At 38.2% G+C, this 22020-nt stretch overlaps 1 protein-coding gene across 1 annotated transcript in view; it reads left to right on the top strand.

The window, feature by feature from the left end:
• The window catches only part of C5 (complement C5), an 84421-nt gene that overhangs the window by 27745 nt on the left and 34656 nt on the right, over nt 1-22020 (top strand). The window contains exons 11-23 of the mRNA XM_047099723.1: nt 273-458; nt 1738-1941; nt 3699-3908; nt 4035-4187; nt 5243-5372; nt 6634-6696; nt 8103-8300; nt 10649-10739; nt 12745-12818; nt 13516-13655; nt 15644-15871; nt 17317-17377; nt 21437-21526. Of these exons, the coding sequence (XP_046955679.1) occupies nt 273-458; nt 1738-1941; nt 3699-3908; nt 4035-4187; nt 5243-5372; nt 6634-6696; nt 8103-8300; nt 10649-10739; nt 12745-12818; nt 13516-13655; nt 15644-15871; nt 17317-17377; nt 21437-21526 (1828 nt within the window). The remainder of the gene's footprint in view (nt 1-272; nt 459-1737; nt 1942-3698; nt 3909-4034; nt 4188-5242; nt 5373-6633; nt 6697-8102; nt 8301-10648; nt 10740-12744; nt 12819-13515; nt 13656-15643; nt 15872-17316; nt 17378-21436; nt 21527-22020) is intronic.

Genomic DNA, 22020 nt, shown 5'->3' with positions numbered 1-22020 from the left:
GTATAATTAAAATGTGTTACTTAATATTCACTGTGGGTCACTGGCTTTTAAGAGAGAAAGATTTACCAAGCTAAAGCAAGTTTTGTATGGCTTAAAGTATCTAAATAGAATTACGCCGTTCTATAATCTAAGGCCATGCCTCTCTCTACTGAGTTAAATGTGAATAATTTATACTTTGGTGGGGAAGAAGAAAAATTATTTCAGAATTGTTCCGCTTTAAAAAAAAAAAGTGATGAGCTGCTGAAATGGATCTGGACTGTTCTGGCAAACAGGTGCAGGTTAAGAATTCATTTGACCAATTGGTAGGAGGGGTCCCGGTGACCCTGAGCGCACAAACGGTCGATGTAAACCAAGAGATGTCTAACTTGGAGTCGAAGAAAAGTGTAACACGTTCCAGTGATGGAGTAGCTTCGTTTATGGTTAATCTTCCATCTGGAGCAAGGATGTTGGAGTTTAACGTGAGCTGAATTCTCCTGTTGGACTTTCTGGGACAATGTGTGCTTTTTGACTGTGTGTTTTGGCTAGTGTGCAGAACAGATGCAGCAGATTTTAAACATGAGTCCAGAGAACAGATCGCAATTTTGCATTCAAAGGCGGGGGGGGGGGGGGGAAGGCACCAGAGGCAATATGCTAATCCATTGCCTGGTTCTTGAGGAAGATAAATCTATCATTTCCTATTTGGGAATTAATGATTTTCTCTTACATTAGCAAGACTTTATTAGAATAGGTATAGCTTCGGAATAAGTATAGCAGTGGAAGTCAGCGGTAGAAACATTCTCTCCCTCACCCCCACTTCTTATCTTTTTTCAAGGACACAAAGGGGTCACACATGGAAGTCTCCCTTTTTCCTAGCTGCATAAGCCACTCTACTTTAGAGCTCAGTTAACAGGCTTCTCTCTCAGCAACTAATGTTTAAGTTCCCAATCCGCCCCGCCCCCGCCCCATAAATGATTGGTTAATGCACATTAATGACAGTGACATGCATACATTCACTATCATCTACAAAGCACTTAGGAAATGCTAAGAGCTTTCTGTTGAACGCATTTAATACCCAGTTAGTCAGCTCTATGAATTAGAGAATATTATTTTTGCCATTTTGCAGCTGTGGAAATATAGGCTTCTAACCTCTCTTGTGATTAACTTATCCAGAGTTAATAAATGGTGGCTCTGGGATGCAAACCAATGCATAGCTCACTCCAGAGTGTGAGCTAATAACCCCTTTGATAGCAAAGGGGTTATTAGCCATGATATCATTTCTGCCCCATTCCATATTTATAAGTACACTTCCGTGATGCTACTTTACAATGAAACTGGACCAGAAAGTCTGTGCGATGTTCACTCCTGTCCCCAGTCCTCAAGGCCTCCTCTTGCCACCCTTCTCCTACCCCCAATCCCTGCCAACCCATGGGAAGAGGAGTCCCCAACTTGCCAGGACATTTCAGGAAAGGTGCCAATATTTGTTCCGGAAGCATCTTTGCCTCTCCCCTTCACCAGACTTTCCCACCATGGCTCATAACCCCATATTATTCCAATTATTGTCCATAGTCTTTGTAAAGTTACTTGATATCACAGCTGTACAAACATTGGAGTAGTGGAGGGTTTTGTTTTTTTCCTCTTTAGCATCTGGTGTTGTGAAAGTTAGAAATTTATAAAGCAAAGAGAGAAATTTACAAGGTATGTTTCAAAAAAAATATTTCATCACAGTCCACATATCTTTTTTGAAATTTCCCTTTTCAGGTCAAGACTGATGACCCAGATCTTCCAGAAGAAAATCAAGCCGGCAAAGTTTACCAAGCAATAGCATATTCATCTCTCAGCCAAAGTTACCTTTATATTGACTGGACTGGAAACTATAAACCTTTGCTTGTGGGAGAATATCTGAATATTATTGTTACCCCCAGAAGTCCATATATTAACAAAATAACTCACTATAATTACTTGGTAAGTACAGTAATGATAGATTTAAAACTATCTATTCCCCTACCTTGAACATTTCTCTTTGCTTACAGAGGAACACTAGAATGACCCCTTATATTTGTTTTTACAAGGTACTTTCAAGGACATAATTCAATTTGATAATCAGTTTTTTCAAAAACCTTTGAGATGGGTCATGATTTTCATGACCATTTCCCAGATGAGGAAACTGAGGAACGGAGAGGTTAAAACGCTCACCATGGTCACTCAGCTTGGAAGAGGAATATTTTTTTATTTGAACTGGGAACCTCTGACTCCTTATCTGATATGCCCTTCGCCTAAGAGAGCCTGATTACTCCACAGAGACTGATTAAATTTTCACATTACCTCTGCTCTATTTCATGGCCAAAGATTACAGGCCTAAACCTATTTCAAGTATGTGCATTTCATTGGCATAAAAGGGAGACTCAAATCCTGCTCTTAAGAGTTGAGTCATATGATATCTACCCCAATTCTACCCTTTAGCAACAGCCCTATTACATCCCTTATATTAAACAAAGGTGGCCAATCAAGCCTACAGGTGAAACCTAGGACAGAAGGTGGGGGAGATCTTAAGGGCTTCCTGACATTGCCAAAGAAATGGAATGAATTATTCCAGTGGCCAGGCCAAACAGGTGGTGATAGCTTTTTCAACATTTTTGAGAAAGAAGTTTAAAAAAATAAATGAGGAACACAGATCATATTGATGGATGAAGAATTATGGGACCTGTTTAGGAACTATGTACCAAAACCACATATGCAGTCTATTTAAGTTTGAGGACAATTTAAGTTTGAGAACATTTTGGGTTCATGTGATTTGTAACTTGTTTTTTAGCCATATGCCTCCAATACAGAACCTAATCTCTGGCTTTAAAACTTAATTCCCAGGGGTGCCTGGGTGGTTCAGTTGATTAAGCATTCGACTTTGGCTCAGGTCATGATCTCACGGCTTATGGGTTCGGACCCCGCATCAGGCTCCGTGCTGACAGCACAGAGCTTGGAGTCCGCTTGGGATTCTGTGTTTCCCTCTCTCTCTGCCCCTCCGCTGCTTGCACTCTGTCTGTCTCTCTGTCTCAAAAGTAAATAACATTAAAAAATTTTTAAAAAAGGGCGCCTGAGTGGCTCAGTTGGTTAAGCATCCAATTTCGGCCTAGGTCATGATCTCACCGTTCCCGAGTTCCAGCCCAGCATCAGGCTCTGTGTTGATAGCTCAGAGCCTGGTGCCTGTTTCAAATTCTGTCTCCCTCCCTTTGCCCCTCCCCTACTTGCACTGTCTCTCTCTTTTTCTCAAAAATAAATAAACATTAAAAGAAAAATTTTTTTAATTAAAAAAAAACCCTTAAGTCCCAAATAAGATGCACTCTATTCATGCATCTATTTTGTTTTAATCAATAAAACAAAAGAGATTTTAGTGACAGCATGATGACTTTAAATAGATTTGGGGTCAACTCTTAGCTCTCTGATTTCCTAGTTATGTGATTTTGAGCTAAAATCAGTATGACATTTAGTTAATTCCCAAGCCCCAGTCCCTTTATCTATCTACACAGTGGGCGTAATATTCCTATCCAACTGACTTGTGAGAAAGAAAAGAATTAAGTAAACGGAAAGGTTCCTGACCTTTCCTGGTTCCTGTCAACCAGGAACCTTTCTTTCTCTTTAACATACTTTCTACTCCATCTCCAAGCTCCATATTGAAAGCAAAACTTTTGTTTTTTAACATGGTCACTACTGCTGTTTATTTTTAGATTTTATCTAAGGGCAAAATTGTCCACTTTGGCACAAGAGAGAAACTTCCAGATTCATCCTATCAAAACATAAACATTCCAGTGACACAAAACATGGTTCCTTCAGCCCGTCTCCTGGTCTATTACATCGTCACAGGAGAGCAGACAGCAGAGTTGGTGTCTGATTCAGTCTGGTTAAATATCGAAGAAAAGTGTGGCAATCAGCTCCAGGTAAGCCACAAATTATGAGTCACAATCAAATTTTCTTCTGAATAAAGGAGACTATAAATATAACTACTTGTGAAGTTTTGTCTCATGCAAATAACCTTGTCTTTTCTTTTTCAAATGATCTTTTAGGTTCATCTGTCTCCAAGTGCAGATGCGTCGTATTCTCCAAGCCAACATGTATCTCTTAATATGGCAACTGAGTCAAATTCCTGGGTGGCTTTATCAGCAGTGGACAGTGCTATATATGGAGTCCAGAGAAGAGCCAAGAAACCTCTGGAAAGAGTTAAGTGGTGCATGGCCTTGGTTGCTGGGTCTTGGGGTGGCTCTGTATAATGCTTCACAAAGTGTGGCCCCAAGGGTAGGTTGTGGGGAAGAATTAGGGAAGACTGGATCTGCTCTTCTGTAAATATACTCAAAACAATGGCTCTTAGGAAGGTAAGCTATCCTCATGTTAGTCTCTAAAACGTTGATTCATCCTTTTTTGTTTTTCCAAGTGTAGCATATGACCATAATGGCAATTATATTCCTGGGGCAAAAGTGCCATCAATTTGGACGATTTTGAGATTGAACCTGGAGGCGGGGGGCTTTATAAAGTGGCAGCATAATGGAAGACTGGATAGGCAGCCTATGGAGACTTTTCTGTTTTTTGTTTTCTTTTTTACTCTCATTAAAATCTGGAACAAAAGAATGTGAGAATTATTCACTTCCCCTAAGTTCCCATTTATCTCCCCTATGCCCTGCTAACTATTTTGTAGGCTTGAATTTCTTTGAACAAAAAACAAAGATAAGTATACAGTTAAAACTATTCAGAAAAGAAAAAAAAAAACATTTGGGATCAAAATTAAAACTGGAATAAGCTTCCCCAAACAAGTTCTCACCCACTTAGAACCTAGAGCCTTCTTCCTCTAAACATAAGAGGTTGTGCTCATTTCTTTTTAGCAACTTAAAAATTAATTTGTCTGTTAATTTAGTCATTCATGCATTTATTTATTTGTTTGTTTGTTTGGATCTTATATTGACCACAGCATTCATTCTATGTCCAACACACCATGGGTTAGTTCCTAAGAATCTTCTCACCAAAGCGTAAAACTTAGTTCTTGTTTTAATATTGAATGTGTGTGTATTTATAAATATAAAAGGACACACTAAAATAATGAAATTGGGAAATCTGGTCTTTGGCCATTTGACAGATGAACGATGGCCTGATTTGTTCTACCCATGTGACAGCCAGTACCTTTAATTCTTCAGGGAAACAATTTATACATCTAAGTAGACTCCACATTTTGCCTTGAGTTAATTCCTAAGAATTATTAAATTAGCTAACCACCTCTGGACAGGTATTTCAAGTCTTAGAGACGAGCGACCTGGGCTGTGGGGCAGGTGGTGGCCGCAACAATGCAGATGTATTCCATCTGGCTGGACTCCTCTTTCTCACCAACGCAAATGTAGATGACACCCGAGAAGATGGTAAAATGTTCAGCTTTTTTTTTTGGTTTATTCTTCAAAATGATTACTGAAATTTACATTGATCAATTCACATTGATACCATTTTTGTAATTGTCTTCCACAAATTCTCTACACTGATCTTAGAGAGACATGACTACGTAACGCCCCAGTACAAAATGTTTTACTGGCCATCAAGATAAAGTACAAAATCTTTAGTGTAGTCCTCAGGGATCTTCCACGGTCTTCTCCCCAGCTCTCTCCAATTATCTTTTGTCTTGCTCTATCTTACCTGAGGTTTAAGCTGTGCAGACCCAAGTGTAGTTCTAGGGGTGGCTCTCTGCTATTTTATTTTATACCTTTAGGCCTTTCCCCATCAGGACTGCTTTCCCTTGTATTAGCCTGGAGAAGCCGATAAAAGAATCCCCTCCTCAATAAGGTTTCTTCCCCATACAGAATTGATCATTCCCTCCTCCTTTCACAGAGAGAATACTGTGGGGACTAGCTCTATTTATAAGTAACACAGTAGCAGGGCATCACTGAATATTCTTCCATTTCGTTATGTATTTTGCCTCAGCCAATGCACTGTGAGCTCTTGAAGGACAAGGACCACATCTTAATCATATTCTTTCTGTGGCTATAAAACTGTTCATAATTATATTTGACCTATTATTCATAATAACAGAGCACAAAGAGCAAATAATAAAAGTAGCATACCCAACAAAAACTTTGCTCACTTTAAATGCTTAGATATTTCTCTGTAATCAGTGGGTCAAAGAGGTTGCAGGATTCAAAGCCAAACTTGGATCAAACAAGTCAAACTAGAGGACACTAGATCATGAGCTCCTCTAAGGTAAGATAAATGTTAAGATGTGTTGTGTACGGTGCCTAGTCAAACACAGGCTCTCAGAATTTGTGGAATACATGAATGACTTATGAATGTTTTAAGTACTTAAAGAATTTCATGGAATTTTCTTTTTTGTCATTTTAACTCTTTTTTCCTTCTTCTTCTTCCCCTCCTCCTTCTCCTCCTCCTCCTTCTCCTTTTCCTTCTTCTTCTTCTTCCTCTTCTTCTTCTTCTTCTTCTTCTTCTTCTTCTCTTCTTCTTCTTCTTCTTGTCTTCTTCTTCTTCTTCTTCTTCTTCTTCTTCTTCTTCTTTTCTTCTTCTTGTCTTCTTCTTCTTGTCTTCTTCTTCTTTTTCTTCTCCTTCTCCTTCTCCTTCTCCTTCTCCTTCTCCTCCTTCTTCTCCTCCTTCTCCTTCTCCTTCTTCTTCTTCCTTTAACAGATAAGCCCTGCAAAGAAATTCTCAGGCCAAAGAGAATGCTGCAAAAGAAAATACAGGAGGAAGGTACTCTAAAAGTTTGATGCAATTATAAAAAGGTTATGATCCTATTATTCAAAAGCTGGAGAGAACGAACCATTATCTAATTATTCCTAATCCAAATGGAATGGATGAAAAGAAAGATATGTACAGATGTCTTAGCTTACCTCTCTCAGAAATATTAATCCAAATAACTCTACAACTTCATTTGGCATAACCTCAGTCTGAGGAAAATAAGTATTATTTCTATCTCTAAAGTTAAAAGGTTAACTTTTTACTTGTTACAAATATTTCCTCTGCATAGACTTCATTTGGCAATTAAAATTATATTCTTCCATTTTCTTCTGACCAAAATCATGATTTGATTAACTTTGGAGTGTACCTAGAAACCTATTTCTTCTATTCCGTGTATTTAACAGCTGATAGTATTTTGGATTATTCTTTGGGAAATCAGTCTAACAGAAATTATTTTTGAACAATTATTTAAATGGAAATATGATCACTGGTGATATTAAAAGAGGAAGAATGTTGAACTGAAAGTCGGTGGCCAGAGTTCAACTAATAATCATGCTTAGGGTAAGATAAGAATTCCTTCCATCTATATAGGAGTTATTTTAATTCCAACCCTAGTTCTAAGTTCTAACAATATGAAAGACACTGAGTAGTTTGGGCACTTATGATAAAATATGAGCACTTATTGGGACGCCTGCATGGCTCAGTTGGTTAAGTGTCCAACTTCGGCTCAGGTCACGATCTCATGGTTGGTGAGTTCAAGCCCCAAGGCGAGCTCTGTGCTGACAGCTCAGAGCCTGGAGCCTGCTTCAGATTCTGTGTCTCCCTCTCCCTCTGCACCGCCACCCCCCCCCCCACCTCATGCTCTGTCTCTCTCAAAAATAAATAAACATTAAAACATTTTTATTCATATTCATTTTTATACATTCAAATTTATATTCATTAAAAATATTTTTTTAAATATTAGCTCTTACGATGCCACCAGTGGAGTTCCACAAACCACATCCTATAAGAAAAGTTTTAAAAAGCAGGATATGTGGCTTAAAGAAGGAAGCACTTATACAGTGCTGATAGCCATCTTCAAACATTTGAAGGCTTCTCCATTAACTTATTTCACTCAAAGGGTGCTGAACCCAAGGTGCCAGTGTCAAAAGTCAGTATTTAGCTTAATTGCAAGAAGCTCTTTAAAAACATTTAATATGAATGAGAATGATCTGCCTTATGAGACCACATTCTCCCCATTCCTGGAGTACCCAGCTGAGTGTGGGGGGTCACTCACCTAGCCTTGGCTGTTGCTAGGGGTCCGGGGGTGGGGGCAGGGTCATGTGGCCGTAGACCCAAGGACCCCTCAGGATCCCTTCTGCCCCTGGGGTGCTACGACTCTGTGCATAATCAAGGACTTTGCATCATTACTATTTCAGTTGCTAAATACAAACACACAGTAATGAAGAAATGTTGCTACGACGGAGCCTACCGTAACGAAGATGAGGACTGTGAGCAGCGTGCTGCCCGCATTACAATAGGTCCCAGATGCGTCAGGATCTTCAAGGAATGTTGTCTTATTGCAAAGAAGCACCGTGATGAGGATCCTCTTAAAAACATCCAGCTGGGAAGGCTGCGTGAGTTTGACATTTTCTAGCAGAATTCTGCTCAGTATGGGGAATCTTGTGTGATCCTGTTCTGCTAAAAAAGGACAGTTTTCATGTTTTATTTAAAATTGAAATTAGACTGGGGCTCCTGGGTGGCTCAGTCAGTTAAGCGGCCAACTTTGGCTCAAGTCACTATCTCACAGCTCATGAGTTTGAGCCCCACGTTGGGCTCTGTGCTGACATCTGGGAGCCTGGAGCGTGTTTCAGATTCTGGGTCTCCCTCTCTCTCTAACCCCACCCCTGCTCATGCTCTCTCTCTCTCTCTCTCTCTGCCCCTCCCCTGCTCATGCTCTCTCTCTCTCTCTCTCCCTCTCTCTCAAAAATAAATAAACATAAAAAAAGAACAAAATTTTTAATTGAAATTAGGAAAAAAAATGCCCATTAGAAGAAAATCAGTTATTGTTTTGGGGAATCAAAGGAGGCATATGTAGTAGAGAACAGAGCGCACAGGGCCACAGTCAAGACCCAAGGGCAAGTGTAAGGCCAGCTCTTTCTATAAACTTGAATCATTATGTATCTCCTCTGAGCCTCAACCTCCTCATTTTTAAAGCAAGAAGTGTAGGCTTAGATGATCTCCAACATGCCTTTGAGTTCTAGAATTCTAGGGTTCTGTGATATTACAACCATTAAAAATTTTGTTGATGCCTATGTTGACCAAATATAGCAAATAATTTCTAAACCTAGCATGAGGTTAAGTGTACTTACACAAAAGATTAAATCTTCCATTTCAATAAAATATATTTTCAGGATTTAGAAAACTCTCACTGATATGTTTCCAGAACTTTCAGGACTTTCACTGCATCTATATCTAATCAAAACAAAAGGAACAAAAGCAGAATGACAGCTCCTGTTTTCAGAATCTGTTTCTCTTAACAGTGTGTCTTCAACAGCGTCCATCCGAATGGATATATTTCTGCAAACGTAAATTTTTGTGGTCATTTCTTAAAAACCGTGTTATTAGATATATTTAGGTTGTTTTCAGATGTTTGCTTATTTCAAGGAGCATTTTCACAAGCCACCTAGTACACATATTTTTCATCGTCCGGTTTTTCAACTATAACCATCTGGTTGGACTTCCACTGCATGGAACTGAGTTTCTGCTATTGCCCGCAATCCACCCCACCTCTCTGGTGCTCCGCTCTGCCCCTCATTCTAGACAGGTTGGCCTCCCAAAACTCCTATGGGTTTTGCAACTCTGCAAAGGTCTACATGGGTTTCTTCCCCTGCTCTGCAGCCTGAAAACTGCCTGCAGACAGTAAACCCAGACAATTTCAGGGTTCACCAACCCAGTGTCCCTTCTCTCAGGAATCATGGCCCTGGGTCACTTATGCTCTAATGTCTGAAAACTGTTGTTTTATATAACGTGCCTGGTGTTTTTAGTTCCTGGGGTTTTTTTCTTTCTTGATTTTATTTTTTTAAGGCAAAAGAGTAACTCTTATCAGTGCATCTTGGACAGAAGCAGAAATTCTGTCCATTTTATTAAGGGAAGTAGAAATAAATTTCCCTTAGGTAAACCTTCTTTACTTTATAATATAAACACAATTACTGTAATAGTAAAAATGCAAATAACTTTATAGATTGATGAGTATCTTCTATAATCTCAGGAACACTAAACATTTAGCAATTTAAGAAACAAATCATTGAAGATATTTTTGTGCTTTATTTGTTCTCTCAGTACTATTAGTGGAGAAATTCCAAGACCTTTAAAGTTCTATTTTGTGGGGCGCCCGGATGGCTCAGCCCATTAAACGTCCAACTTCAGCTCAGGTCACGATCTCACGGTTCATGAGTTCAAGCCTTGCATTGGGCTCTGTGCTGACAGTGCAGAGCCTGCTTGGGATTCTCTCTCTCTCCTCTCTCTCTCTGTGCCTACCCTGCTTGCACCCTCTCTTTCTCAAAATAAATGAATGAACTTTATTAAAAAATAAATAAAGTTCTATTTTGGGGGGCACCTGGGTGGCTCACTTGGTTAAGCGTCTGACTGGCTCAGGTCATGATCTCACGGTTTGTGGGTTCAAGCCCTGTGTTGGGCTCTGGGCTGACAGCTCAGAGCCTGGGGCCTGCTTCAGATTCTGTGTCTCCCTCTTTCTCTGTCCCTTCCCCGCTTGCTTTCTGTCTCTCTTTCTCTCTCTCTCTCAAAAATAAATAAGCATTAAAAAAATTAATAAAGCTCTATTTGAAAATCGCTAAACAAAATGTTTCATTGACCTTTCAAAAAGTATTTAAGTTATAGATTAATGTCTGTCCACGTTTTAAAATTTGGCTCTAAATAAAATGCGTGTTGTTTTTTCATAATCACATATACTTTTCCCCCCCAGATATAAAGACCCTGTTACCAGTGAGCAAGCCAGAAATAAGGAGCTATTTTCCAGAAAGCTGGTTATGGGAAGTTCATCATGTCCCCAGAAGGTATTATACTTCTTTGACTTTCCTCTGAAAAATGTGGGAAAATGCAAATATTATGGCCAAAAATCTGGAAACTACCCATTTCCGAATAGTTTATTTAAGAGTTAAGGCAATATTACCATTTGGTTAAATTTTGTTTTATTTGCTTTACCTTTTTTTTTTTTTAACTGTGTGCTTTGCTCTAGTCATTACTTCCAGGGCAAAATTAACTCTTGGTAAGGAAGGGTACTATTCTATTTAATTTCATCCCGCTTCAGTAAGCCTTTGCTCAAATGTGTGCTATATGCTGCAGTGAGCAGCCATCATCTTGTCTTGTCTTTTCTTTTCTGTTCTTTCTTTCTTCTTTTTCTTCTTCTTCTCCCTCTTCTTTTTTTTGGGGGGGCGGGGAGAGAGCAGGGAAGAGACAGATAGAGAAAGAGAGAGAGAATCCCAAGCAGGCTCCATGCTGACAGTGCAGAGCCCAACACGGGGCTCAAACTCACAAACCCTGAGATCATGACCTGAGCTGAAATCAAGAGTCAGATGCTTAACTAACTGAGCCACCCAGGTGCCCCATTTTCTTTCTTTCTTTCTTTCTTTCTTTCTTTCTTTCTTTCTTTCTTTATATTTATTTTTGTGACAGAGAGAGAGAGAGAGAGAATAGAGGAGAGGCAGAGAGAGAATTAAGCAGGCATTTTCATCCTGAAATATCTGTATTAGGAAATAAATACTGATTAATAAGAAGAAAGATTCTCTTCTTGTTTTTCAACACACTCTTAGGGAATGCCTACTCTATCCCAGGCATTGGAAACAGTGATGAACAGTGCTGAGTCCCTGAGCATCACTGTTCCTTGGGGGCTCAAGGCATCGACTTTTCAAGCCCCAAGGCCCAACACTGGCATCAGTCTTAAAATGGGTCTCCTCGTCTCTACCCTCGTCTTCTCTAATTTTCCCTCCACAGCGTCACCCATTGCAGCTGACATTCCCCCGGGGCTAGCACTTCCTCTGGTAAGCCTTCCCACCACTCTCCCCCACCCTATCAGTGACTGGGGTAATTACCCCTCCCAATCAACCCTGTTGCCTATATCATACAGTGTTATAATGGCCTGTCTACCTGCTGTCTCCCACATGAGAAGGATTCTTTCAGGGCAAAGACTAAATTCAGATTACTGTTTTATATTCCAGACCTGGCATAGGGTCCAGCTTGTTAGAGGCACTCAAACAAATGTGTTGAATCAATGCACACTGGCTCTGAACTTTTTAAATGATTTATTGGTACAGTTATTACAATGAACTACAATGTATTCACTTAACTGTTTCTTCTACTAGACTATAAACTATTTGAGAATAGGTTTTTATCTCGTAAGTGCTGCATATTCAGTATTTAGTGCTATGCCTGACTCAAAGTTGGTGGACAACAGCTGTTTGTTGGGTCAAAGAAATAAATGTATAAGCTTAATCTTAATCAGAATGTTTTCATTATGGGGGCACCTGGGTGGCTCAGTCGGTGGGGCATCTGACTCTTGAGTTCAGCTCAGGTCATGCATGGTTCAGGATTGGGCCCTAGTCGAGCTCCATGTTGACACAGCAGAGCCTGTTTGGGATTCTCTCTACCTCCCTCCCCCACCCTGCCCTCTCTCCCTAAATATATATTAAAAAAAGAAATTCTTACTTATGTTGACTTTGTTATGAGCACCGTTAAGATGCATTACCTTTCTTCCCTATTTTAGAACATAGCACACGATAAATATTTTTTCTGTATGTTTTGAGTTTGCGGTGTTGCCAAGGCATCTTTCTGAATTTGAATTCTCATACAAGTGAAATATTTAAAAACAAGCAACAAGTAGGAGAGTTAATGAATCTATTTTTCTGGTTTGATTTTTCCTTAACACCTGATGTCATTTTGCTTTATTGTGAATTTTTTCTTTCTTCTAAAATAGTAGGCAGCAAACATTCTGTTTAGCGAATGGGGGCAAATTGGGCTACTCAATGTTTCACTGTATTTGAATATTAACACATTAATTTTCAGAAGCCAATTGCAATTTGTGCTACCTGATTCTCTAACCACCTGGGAAATTCAAGGTGTTGGCATTTCAAATAGTGGTAAGCAAACTTAAGTTGTATGCTCATTTAAGGAGTGATTTTGTTAGCAAAATGTGGTTTTTTTGTTATAATTTATAAACTCACCCAGGACTTCAGTGGTGTCATTTGTTAAATATCTTTTTAATATACTACAAAAAGACTTGGATATGCCCATATCTCTGACCATATTGACGAGCATTTTATAAATGCTAATGTCTATTTCCCATTTCCTTTGTTTTTCTCAGTGACTGGGAGCTTGAGTAGAGTTAGAAGCAAATGTATTACTTTTCCCTTGGGCTAATTCCCTTTTGTGGTGATTTAGTGGAGGTACTTTATAAATCACTTCAGGGTTGGTTTCATCTGTTTGTATTTTTTATTTCTTTAAAATCGTGGTTTCCACAATCAAAATTTTATACCCATTAAATAGAGCCAATAATGCATATCCAAAAAGAGATTTGGTACTTGAGTTGATAAACATCCTCATGCCTTAAATAGAATTAAATATTTGTTGGGGAAATGAAGTTTTCTGTTAATACCAACAATTATTGAAATAAAGATCAATGAGTGGAAAATTCAAGGACATGACAGTACAGAGAAAAATATGATACAGTATTCCTTTTTCCTTGAAGGAAAGCAATTCTTAGACGTAGTAGTACTAATAAGGCATTAATAGGAATTCCCTAATATGCCTCTACTTTGCTTTCCCTTTGGACCAAAGGTATATGTGTTGCTGATACTCTCAAGGCACAGGTGTTCAAAGACGTCTTCCTGGAAATGAATATACCATATTCTGTTGTACGAGGGGAGCAGATCCAGTTGAAAGGAACTGTTTACAACTATAGAATGTCTGGTATGCGGGTGAGTAGGTATTTATGGTATGTTCAGATAAATGGAAAAAGGAAGAATTCTCTGATTTTATATGAATTCTATTCATGGAATGATCACATACACACACAAAAACAGAAAAATTCAGCTCAGTGAAGGGATGAAGAAAGGCAGACTTAAGACACGTATTCTTATAACTCCAATTTAAAGAGGAATACAAGTCTGTAAGATAATCAGTATACTGTGGAGGCTCAGAGAAAGGGCTTCACAGGCAGTTCATTTATGTCCCTGGATTCTGAGTTTCTTCATCGTCTTGCATCTAACAGCCCTTTCCCTCTCTCTGTCTTTACCAGTCATGCTCATCTTTGCTTTGTAGATGTCCGGGTCCCCTCTGAAAGTTATTTCAGACATCGCACCGTTACTTTGTAGCTACAGGTCTGCACATCACTGAAACCTCCAATCCCTTGACTTCGTCACTCCTTTGTTATCCATTAGCCCTCTGCTGTCTTTACTTCGCTCCTTGTTCAGGTTAGAATCCATAAACTACCACTATAATCATAAACCACACTAGTTAAAGTCATGTTAATTCCCTTAATTCTCTCTCACTCCTGGGTACACTCCCTGAAAAACTCCAACCATGGTTGGACCCACCATTTCTCTTCCTTTTGCCAGCACACAGCTAAATAGAGAATTACGCAATAGGGTGACTGATTTCATTTGAAAATCACAGTCACAAAACTTTATATGGGAACTCAATGTGTCCAAAAATCTAACTATAGTTTTTATTTATTTTTTTAAATTTATGTATTATTTAATTTGCATCCAAGTTAGTTAGCATATGGTGCAACAGTGATTACAGGAGTAGATTCCTGAATGCCCCTTACCCATTTAGCCCATCCCCCCTCCCCAAACCCCTCCAGTAACCCTGTTTGTTCTCTATATTTAAGAGTCTTTTATGTTTTGTCCCCTTCCCTGTTTTTATATCATTTTTGTTTCCTTTCTCTTATGTTCATCTGTTTTGTATTTTAAATTCCTCATATGAGTGAAGTCATGTATTTGTCTTTCTCTGACTAATTTTGCTTAGCATGATACCCTCCAGTTCCATCCACATAATAACTATATTTTTTAAAAAGCTCTAATTTCATTCTCAGCGGTTTCCAAAAAGTTTGCTTACATGCTCTCTAAATGCTGAGGGGAAAGCTATGTACCCCATTGACATATTTTGAATTAGCTTCTAAAATTTTTTATCATAAGTTCAAAAAATATGCTAATCTATAACTTTTGGAATATTTAAATATTAATATTTTAATTAAATGGTTATATCAAATTTCTAAATGTATATAGCAGAATCTAAATGCCATAAAATTCCGTTTTAATATACCCAAATAAACTGTAATTACCAACAGATTAAATACCAATTCCTCTGTGAACACATATTTCCATTTCACTCTCCTAATGTTGTATATGCTATGCTTGAATGTTTTCTATTGATCACCCTCATACTATGATGCAAAAAAAGTAGATATTTGAAATCAAAATATTTTTTTAAGTTTATTTATTTATTTTGAGGGAGAGAGAGCATGAGCAGGGTAGGGGCAGAGGCAGAGAAAGAGAGACAGTGAGCACAAGCTGTGAGGGAGCAGAGAGAGGGAGAGAGAGACAATCCCAAGCAGGCTCCACACTGTCAGCATGGAGCCCAATGGGGGCTAGAACTCATGAGCCATGAGATCAAGACCCAAGCTGAAACCAAGATTAACCAACTGAGCCACCCAGGTGCCGCTGACATTGAAATATATTTAAATTCTATGATTATAAGACCCCAAGTGTCAAGTAATTGCTTGAGGATTTAGTTTAAATTGTATAAGGATTTTGATACACATTTCTCCTCTGCCTTAGAATCTAAGGGATTATTTAACACTGTAAAAATATCAGGGAGAGTTTGTATCCAGACAAACATGGTCCAGGCATACTTTCCTTATCATAAAGTGTTTTAATGTAACTGTTTACTGGTGATATTTCAGTTCTGTGTTAAAATGTCTACCGTGGAGGGAATCTGTACATCCGGAAGCCAAGCCATTGGCCACCAGGGCATAAATCCCTCCAAATGTCTGTCCCAGAGAGTAGAAGGTTCCTCCAGTCATTTGGTGACCTTCAGCGTGCTTCCCCTGGAAATCGGCCTCCACAACATCAACTTTTCACTGGAGACTTCACTTGGAAAAGAAATCTTAGTAAAAACATTACGAGTGGTGGTAAGAAAAATACGCTTTTTCTGATTCTTTTTAAAAACACTTTTTTCATAGAAAGGGAATTAAGAGTACATTTAACCGTGATGAGCACTGAGTAATGTATAGAATTGTTGAATCACTATATTGTACACCTGGAACTAATATAATGATGTATGTTGATTACACTGGAATTAAAATTTTTAAAAAGAAAGGAAAAGAACAATAACAACAAAAAAAACCAACTTTTTTCAGTCTGAAAAAAAATGTCAGCAACTTATCACTAAGTGGTTCAGAAAGAACACAGAGAAGAATAATGTAAATGTAATAAAATGGTAACATTTGTGGGAAACTGGGGGGGAGGTTATCTCAGATTTTTTTTTTACTATTATCATAACTTTTCCTTAAGTCTGACATAGTGTTTTAAAATGTAAAGAAAACAATGATACTTGCTTATTGTAGAAAATATAGAATACTGAAAAACCACAGAGAAGAAAATTAAATCACTGATAACTCCCACACCCAGAGATATACAGCTTTAACAATTTGGTATATAGCCTTTCAAGCTTTTTCCCCCTAGCACATTCAGAAGGTCTTAAAATCTATGTGCCAGACATTATGCCAGGTATTGGAGATATAACAGTAGATAAGATACAGCCCATGCATTTACAGTTTAGGATTTATAGTCTACAGAAATTTTCCATTTACAAATGAGTAAACAGGGTAAAAAAGGAAACTATCATTTATTAAAGTACTATTTACCCACATAGTCTGTTGAATATTTTCATGTTATTTTCCTAAGATTAAGATTCTCACCAAGAGTCACATGGCTAGTTAATGACAGAACTGGGCCTTCTTGGGTCTTCATTCTCTGATTTCTGTTTTAAGCCATGAAATCACTTCAGTAAACATGTACTGACCTATTTTGTCCAAGGCATGCTCTATGCATCCTTGCATGGTGTTTCCATGCACAGACTCTGAAGACAGGCTCTCTGGGTTTGAATCCTGGCTCTACTGCTTACAAGCGGTGTGACATTGGATAAGTTTCTTGATTTCTCTATGTGTCATTTTCCTCATCTATCAAATGGGAGTAATAATATCATCTACTTCATAGAGTATTTTTTGAGGTTAAATGAGCTAATACATACAAAGCACTTAGATCAATTACCTGGCTTATAATAACTTCTATTTACGTATTTGCTCTATTATGAAAATAGCCAGAAAATCTTATCCTTGCATGTATGAATGTAAATATTTAAGCATATTTGACCTTTAAAAATGATTTTTCAATCAGAAAGTGGTCAAGTTGATCCACGAATTCAGGTCATATATATTTAATTATGTTGTTTTGTCATTTGAAGGGGGCATCCAAAATCCAGTGAACAAATTAAGTTACAGTTAAATGAGGAACAAGTTAACTGAGGGAGTTAAGTTTAATTATATTCTTGACTGAATGTTTTCTGCCTTTTTAGCCAGAAGGTGTCAAAAAGGAAAGTTATGCTGGTGTTACTCTGGACCCAAGGGGTATTTATGGTAGGCAAAATGATTTTGTATTTTATATGTTATCTTTTGCCCTAGAAATTCAAGTGTATAGGTAACCTGAAACACTGTTTTTTAAAATGTTAATTGTCTGGGGGTTCCTGGGTGGCTCAGTTGTTTGAGCAACCGACTTCGGCTCAGGTCACGATCTCACGATCTCACAATTTGTGAGTTCGAGCCCCACGTCGGGCTCTGTGCTGGTAGTGCAGAGCCTGGATCCTGCTTCAGATTCTGTGTCTCCCTCTCTCTCTGCCCCTCTCCTGCTTGCACTCTGTCTCTCAAAAATAAACATTAAAAAAATTTTTTTAATGTTAATTGTCTGGGATCAGAAATACCACTTCTTAGTTCATTGACATTCTTGATAGCATGTGTTATACTGTAATCTGAACGTGTTTAGAACAAAGAAAAATAATTCCATTCGTTTTAGTGCAAAGCATTGAAATAGTAATAATTGCATGATTTCTCTTATATATTAGTCATTTTGTATCTATCACAATAATAATTTACAATACCTTCTTATAGAGCCATCAACCCAAAGAACACCTAAGAAAAAGTCATCTATGTGCTAATTTAACATGCATGATGTGAAAACACAAAAATGCTGATTAATCACTTAACTAACCCATTCCTCGTTGTTCCTGCTTCCCTGATTTTACCCATCAATAAAGATATTCTGAATCTTCTCACAGTTAGAATTTTGCAAACATTTGAGCATCTAATCAAGGCCTAAGTATATACATACATGAAATAAATATGTAAATATAAATACTTATATTTATAATATATATATATGAAATTTAGAATGTGTTCAACTAACAATTCTTTTCAACAACAAAGAAGACAGCCTTCCATAGTCCTTAGTAAATGGTTAAAATTTACCTTATTATTGCATCAAATCATTTTCCTTTTCTTTCAGTGATATAGCAATGAGAAAAAAAGTTTACTTACACATCAAGAAAGCCATTTCCTCTGAGAAAGCAAAGAATTCAGACGTTTACATTTAAATCAGCTGAGAATCATAAGCATACTAAGGATGACTTCAACAGAGTAACAAAAAGAAAAATTCATCCTACATGCATATGCTAACTTTTTTCTTTAATTTTATCTTCCCACAGACCTTCTTCCAGCCTGTCCATTGTGAAGGATCTGTGGGTAGAGATATTACAAATCCTGAGGTTTGGGGCCTCGTGCAGATAAATCAAGCCTCAGAGCCACTGTGTCCTTGGGCTTTCCTTCCTTTGTACCTTTAATGCCTCCTGTACCCAAAATGGCCCTGTCTTACACATCCCAGGCATGGACATCAGGGCCACACGATGGGAATGATCTTTTATCTGGAGATAAATCTCTCCATCAAACATCTTGATCAAATATATAATATGTCTATGTCTCTTTCCAATCTTGCCATCTGATTTTTTTCCCTTATTGTTTGAGACAATTTAGATTTAAGCAGCTTTGTTACTTTCTGGAGAGCTAAATAGGGTAAAGATGACAAGTAATTCTGTCCAGTTGAGTTTGGAGATTTTATTAAATACTTCCAATATTTATATATTGGAATTTCTATACCAGTATGATACTTTATAGAATTCCATTTTTTAAGTGTTTGTTTGTTTGTCAAAGGGCATACATATCCTGAATATTATTTACGGCTGTCATATCGGTCTTCAGAACCACTGTGCTGCTTTCAGATCCACCAGCATTGCATAGAGCTTGTCATCTGCCTATATCCTTACCAACACTTGGTATTATTACCTGCATCTATAAAATGTGCCGCTTGGGCATACAATATCTCGTTGCTTTAATGTGGAGTCTTCTGATTACAAATGATTTTTAACCTTTCTCCATATGTTTATGGGCCATTTGCGCTTCCTATTCTGTGAATTACCTATTCTTATCTTTTGCCCTATTTCCTATTTGCCATTTGGGTTTTCTCGTCTATTGATTTTTGTCTCTGATGTGCTTGCTTTGGTAGCACATATACTAAGATTTTTGTCCCTGGTGTACTTTTTTGAGCAATAATTTTAACAGGAATCCTTTACTCTGATACGGTCAAATTCATTATAATTTTACCTTAAGGCTGTTATATATTTGGGGGGTAATCTTTAAGAAGTCTTTCCCCACCCTTAGTTCACAAAGATAATGTTGTATCCTATTGGTTTTACAGATTTAACTCGTAAATGTTTTAATCTCTCTGGCATCTACCTTTTTTTTTTTTTTTTTTACAATTTTTCTAATGTTTATTTAGTTTTGAGAGAGACAGAGCACAAGTGGGGGAGGTGCAGAGAGAAAGGGAGACACAGAATCCAAAACAGCTCCAGGCTCTGAGCTGTCAGCACAGAGCCTGACGCAGGGCTCGAACTCAGGAACTGTGATCACTATCTGAGCTGAAGTAGGACGCTTAACCGACTGTGCCTCCCAGGGGCCCCACCTCTGGCATCCAGCTTCTTATGTGATGTCTTGATGAGTCTTCTATCATGCTTTCTGACAAAGAGTAAAATTTACTTCTCTTAGTTTTAGTTTTCTCTTCTGTACCTTTTCCATCTGGGAGCACAGTTGCTAATGAGAATTGACATAGTCAAGAGTGGGCATCAGTGGAAAAATAGTGGGGGATCGAATTTAGATAATTTCAGAGAGCCTACTGTCATTAAGTACAATGTATTGAGCATGAACTGTTTGCCAGGCTCTTTGTCTGTATTACTTTCGCCCTCATAAAAACCCTTGGAGGAAAATGTGATTGCCTCTGTTGAACTGAGGAGCACAGTGAGGCATAGAAAGCTGAAGTGTCCTGCCCGGTGTCACGTATAGAGTGAGCTCCTTCTGAACCCCATGCTCTTTCAACCACACCGCAAACCTCTTAAATGTCTTCACTGAGTTTTATTTCAATATTATATCCTCGGCATTTATTAAAGGTTAGTGAAGAAAGAAGTTACCTGAGGAACATTCCTGTCTCTTCTGCAAAGTCCTCTGGCTTGTCCATTGAATGGCAAAAGGTCACTATTTTCTGTTAACATCTGCCCTGTGCCAGGGACTGTGCTAAATGCTGGGATTACAACATTTATAATAAGAGATGGTTCCTGCCCTCAGAGCTTTCTTGGAAAGACAATAGTGTGTGTGTGTCGGGGGGTGGGGGTCTCTTTGTGGTGACTGCTGTGGGCTCTGCAGTAAAACTTCCTGAGCTCAGATCCAAGCCCCATCTGCACAGCTCTGTGACCTTGAGCAAGTTGCTTTCCAAACCTCAGTTTCCTCATCTATAAAATAAAAATAATGACAATAGACTTGGCATACAGGATTGTTGTAAGATCCAGTATAACAATGCATTTAAGAGCTCGGCAGAGTGCTTGTTCTACCAATAGAATGATAAATGTCATTTTTGTGAAATAAACCAACGATTAAAGTAGAAAAATGCTCTGATACAGGTATGCTAAAACTCTGTTATTGCGCATAGAGCAAAAGTGTCTAAGTTAAATCAAGCGAGATTGGAAAGAATTTCAGGGCATGTTTCCCAAAGGAGATAATCTCATGTACCCTTGACTAAGGAATTACTTTAGTTATTTTTAGCTTTCAGTTCTGAGAATAATTTTCTCTCTTTGGACAAAACGGCGTGCTCCTTTTTTCTGGTGGATAAAATTTATATATCCTATTTATTTCCTATCTTGTAATGACCAGGAAGCTTACAGTTAAATTGAATGCTCTATTTAAAGAGATTATATAAGCCTAGGGTTTGATAAAAATCCTTGATTATTTTTAATTTCCTTTTTAGATTTTAATGTTATTATAAAAGAGTCTTTTAAAACAATTCCTTGGAAGCTGGTATATTATAAATAATCTGCTACTGGTGCTCCCTCAGGAATTCTGTGTAAATCCAATAATTTTTTTAAATGTTTATTTATTTATTTTGAGAGAGAGAGGGAGGGAGGGGCAGAGAGAGAGCCCAATGCAGAACTCAATGTCATGAACCATGGGATCACAAACTAAGCCAAAATCAAGAGTCAGATGCTTAACTAGCTGATCCGCCCAACCACCCCAATCTAATTTTTTTTTTTTTTTAATTTTCAGGTGTCGTTAGTAGACGAAAAGAGTTCCCATACAGGATACCGTTAGATTTGGTCCCCAAAACAAAAGTCAAAAGGATCGTGAGCGTAAAAGGTAAATTGACATATGCCATTTTTATTTCTCATTTCACTTTATGCTTCGCACTACCATCAAATATCCTCGTGATTATTCTGTTTCTCCTCCTCTATCCTCAGCAGCATATACAAATCCATCTCTACCCCTTCCACCTTCAAACCTCCAACCACTTTTCCAACCGTCTTCTTCCACTGGCCTGATTTAAATAGAGGTTCATGCTCCCATGATGGAGGGTGGGGGGGCTGTCATTGACCCAAAGACTTCTCTAAAACTTTCCATGATCTTAGCGACCACTCTTGCACCAGACAAGGCTCTTCGACATACACGTGGCCTCACCAGGGGTGCACTGCTCTACTGAAACACAACATCAGTCCCAAAGGGGTTCTCTTCCTTCTGGTACATTGGCGGAAGGGGAAGCTTTGGTGGGCTTTCCCTCGTCCCTAGCCTTTATAAGTCAATAACATATCATTAAAATAATAGAATGTTCCGACTACATTTTAGCTCAGAGAGAG

Source organism: Lynx rufus, unplaced genomic scaffold (assembly GCF_022079265.1).
Source record: "Lynx rufus isolate CCGP_SWC_20201006 ecotype Redwood Valley unplaced genomic scaffold, mLynRuf1.p SCAF_10, whole genome shotgun sequence".
Taxonomy (NCBI): Eukaryota; Metazoa; Chordata; class Mammalia; order Carnivora; family Felidae; genus Lynx; species Lynx rufus.
This window is presented reverse-complemented; position numbering and strand designations above follow the sequence as displayed.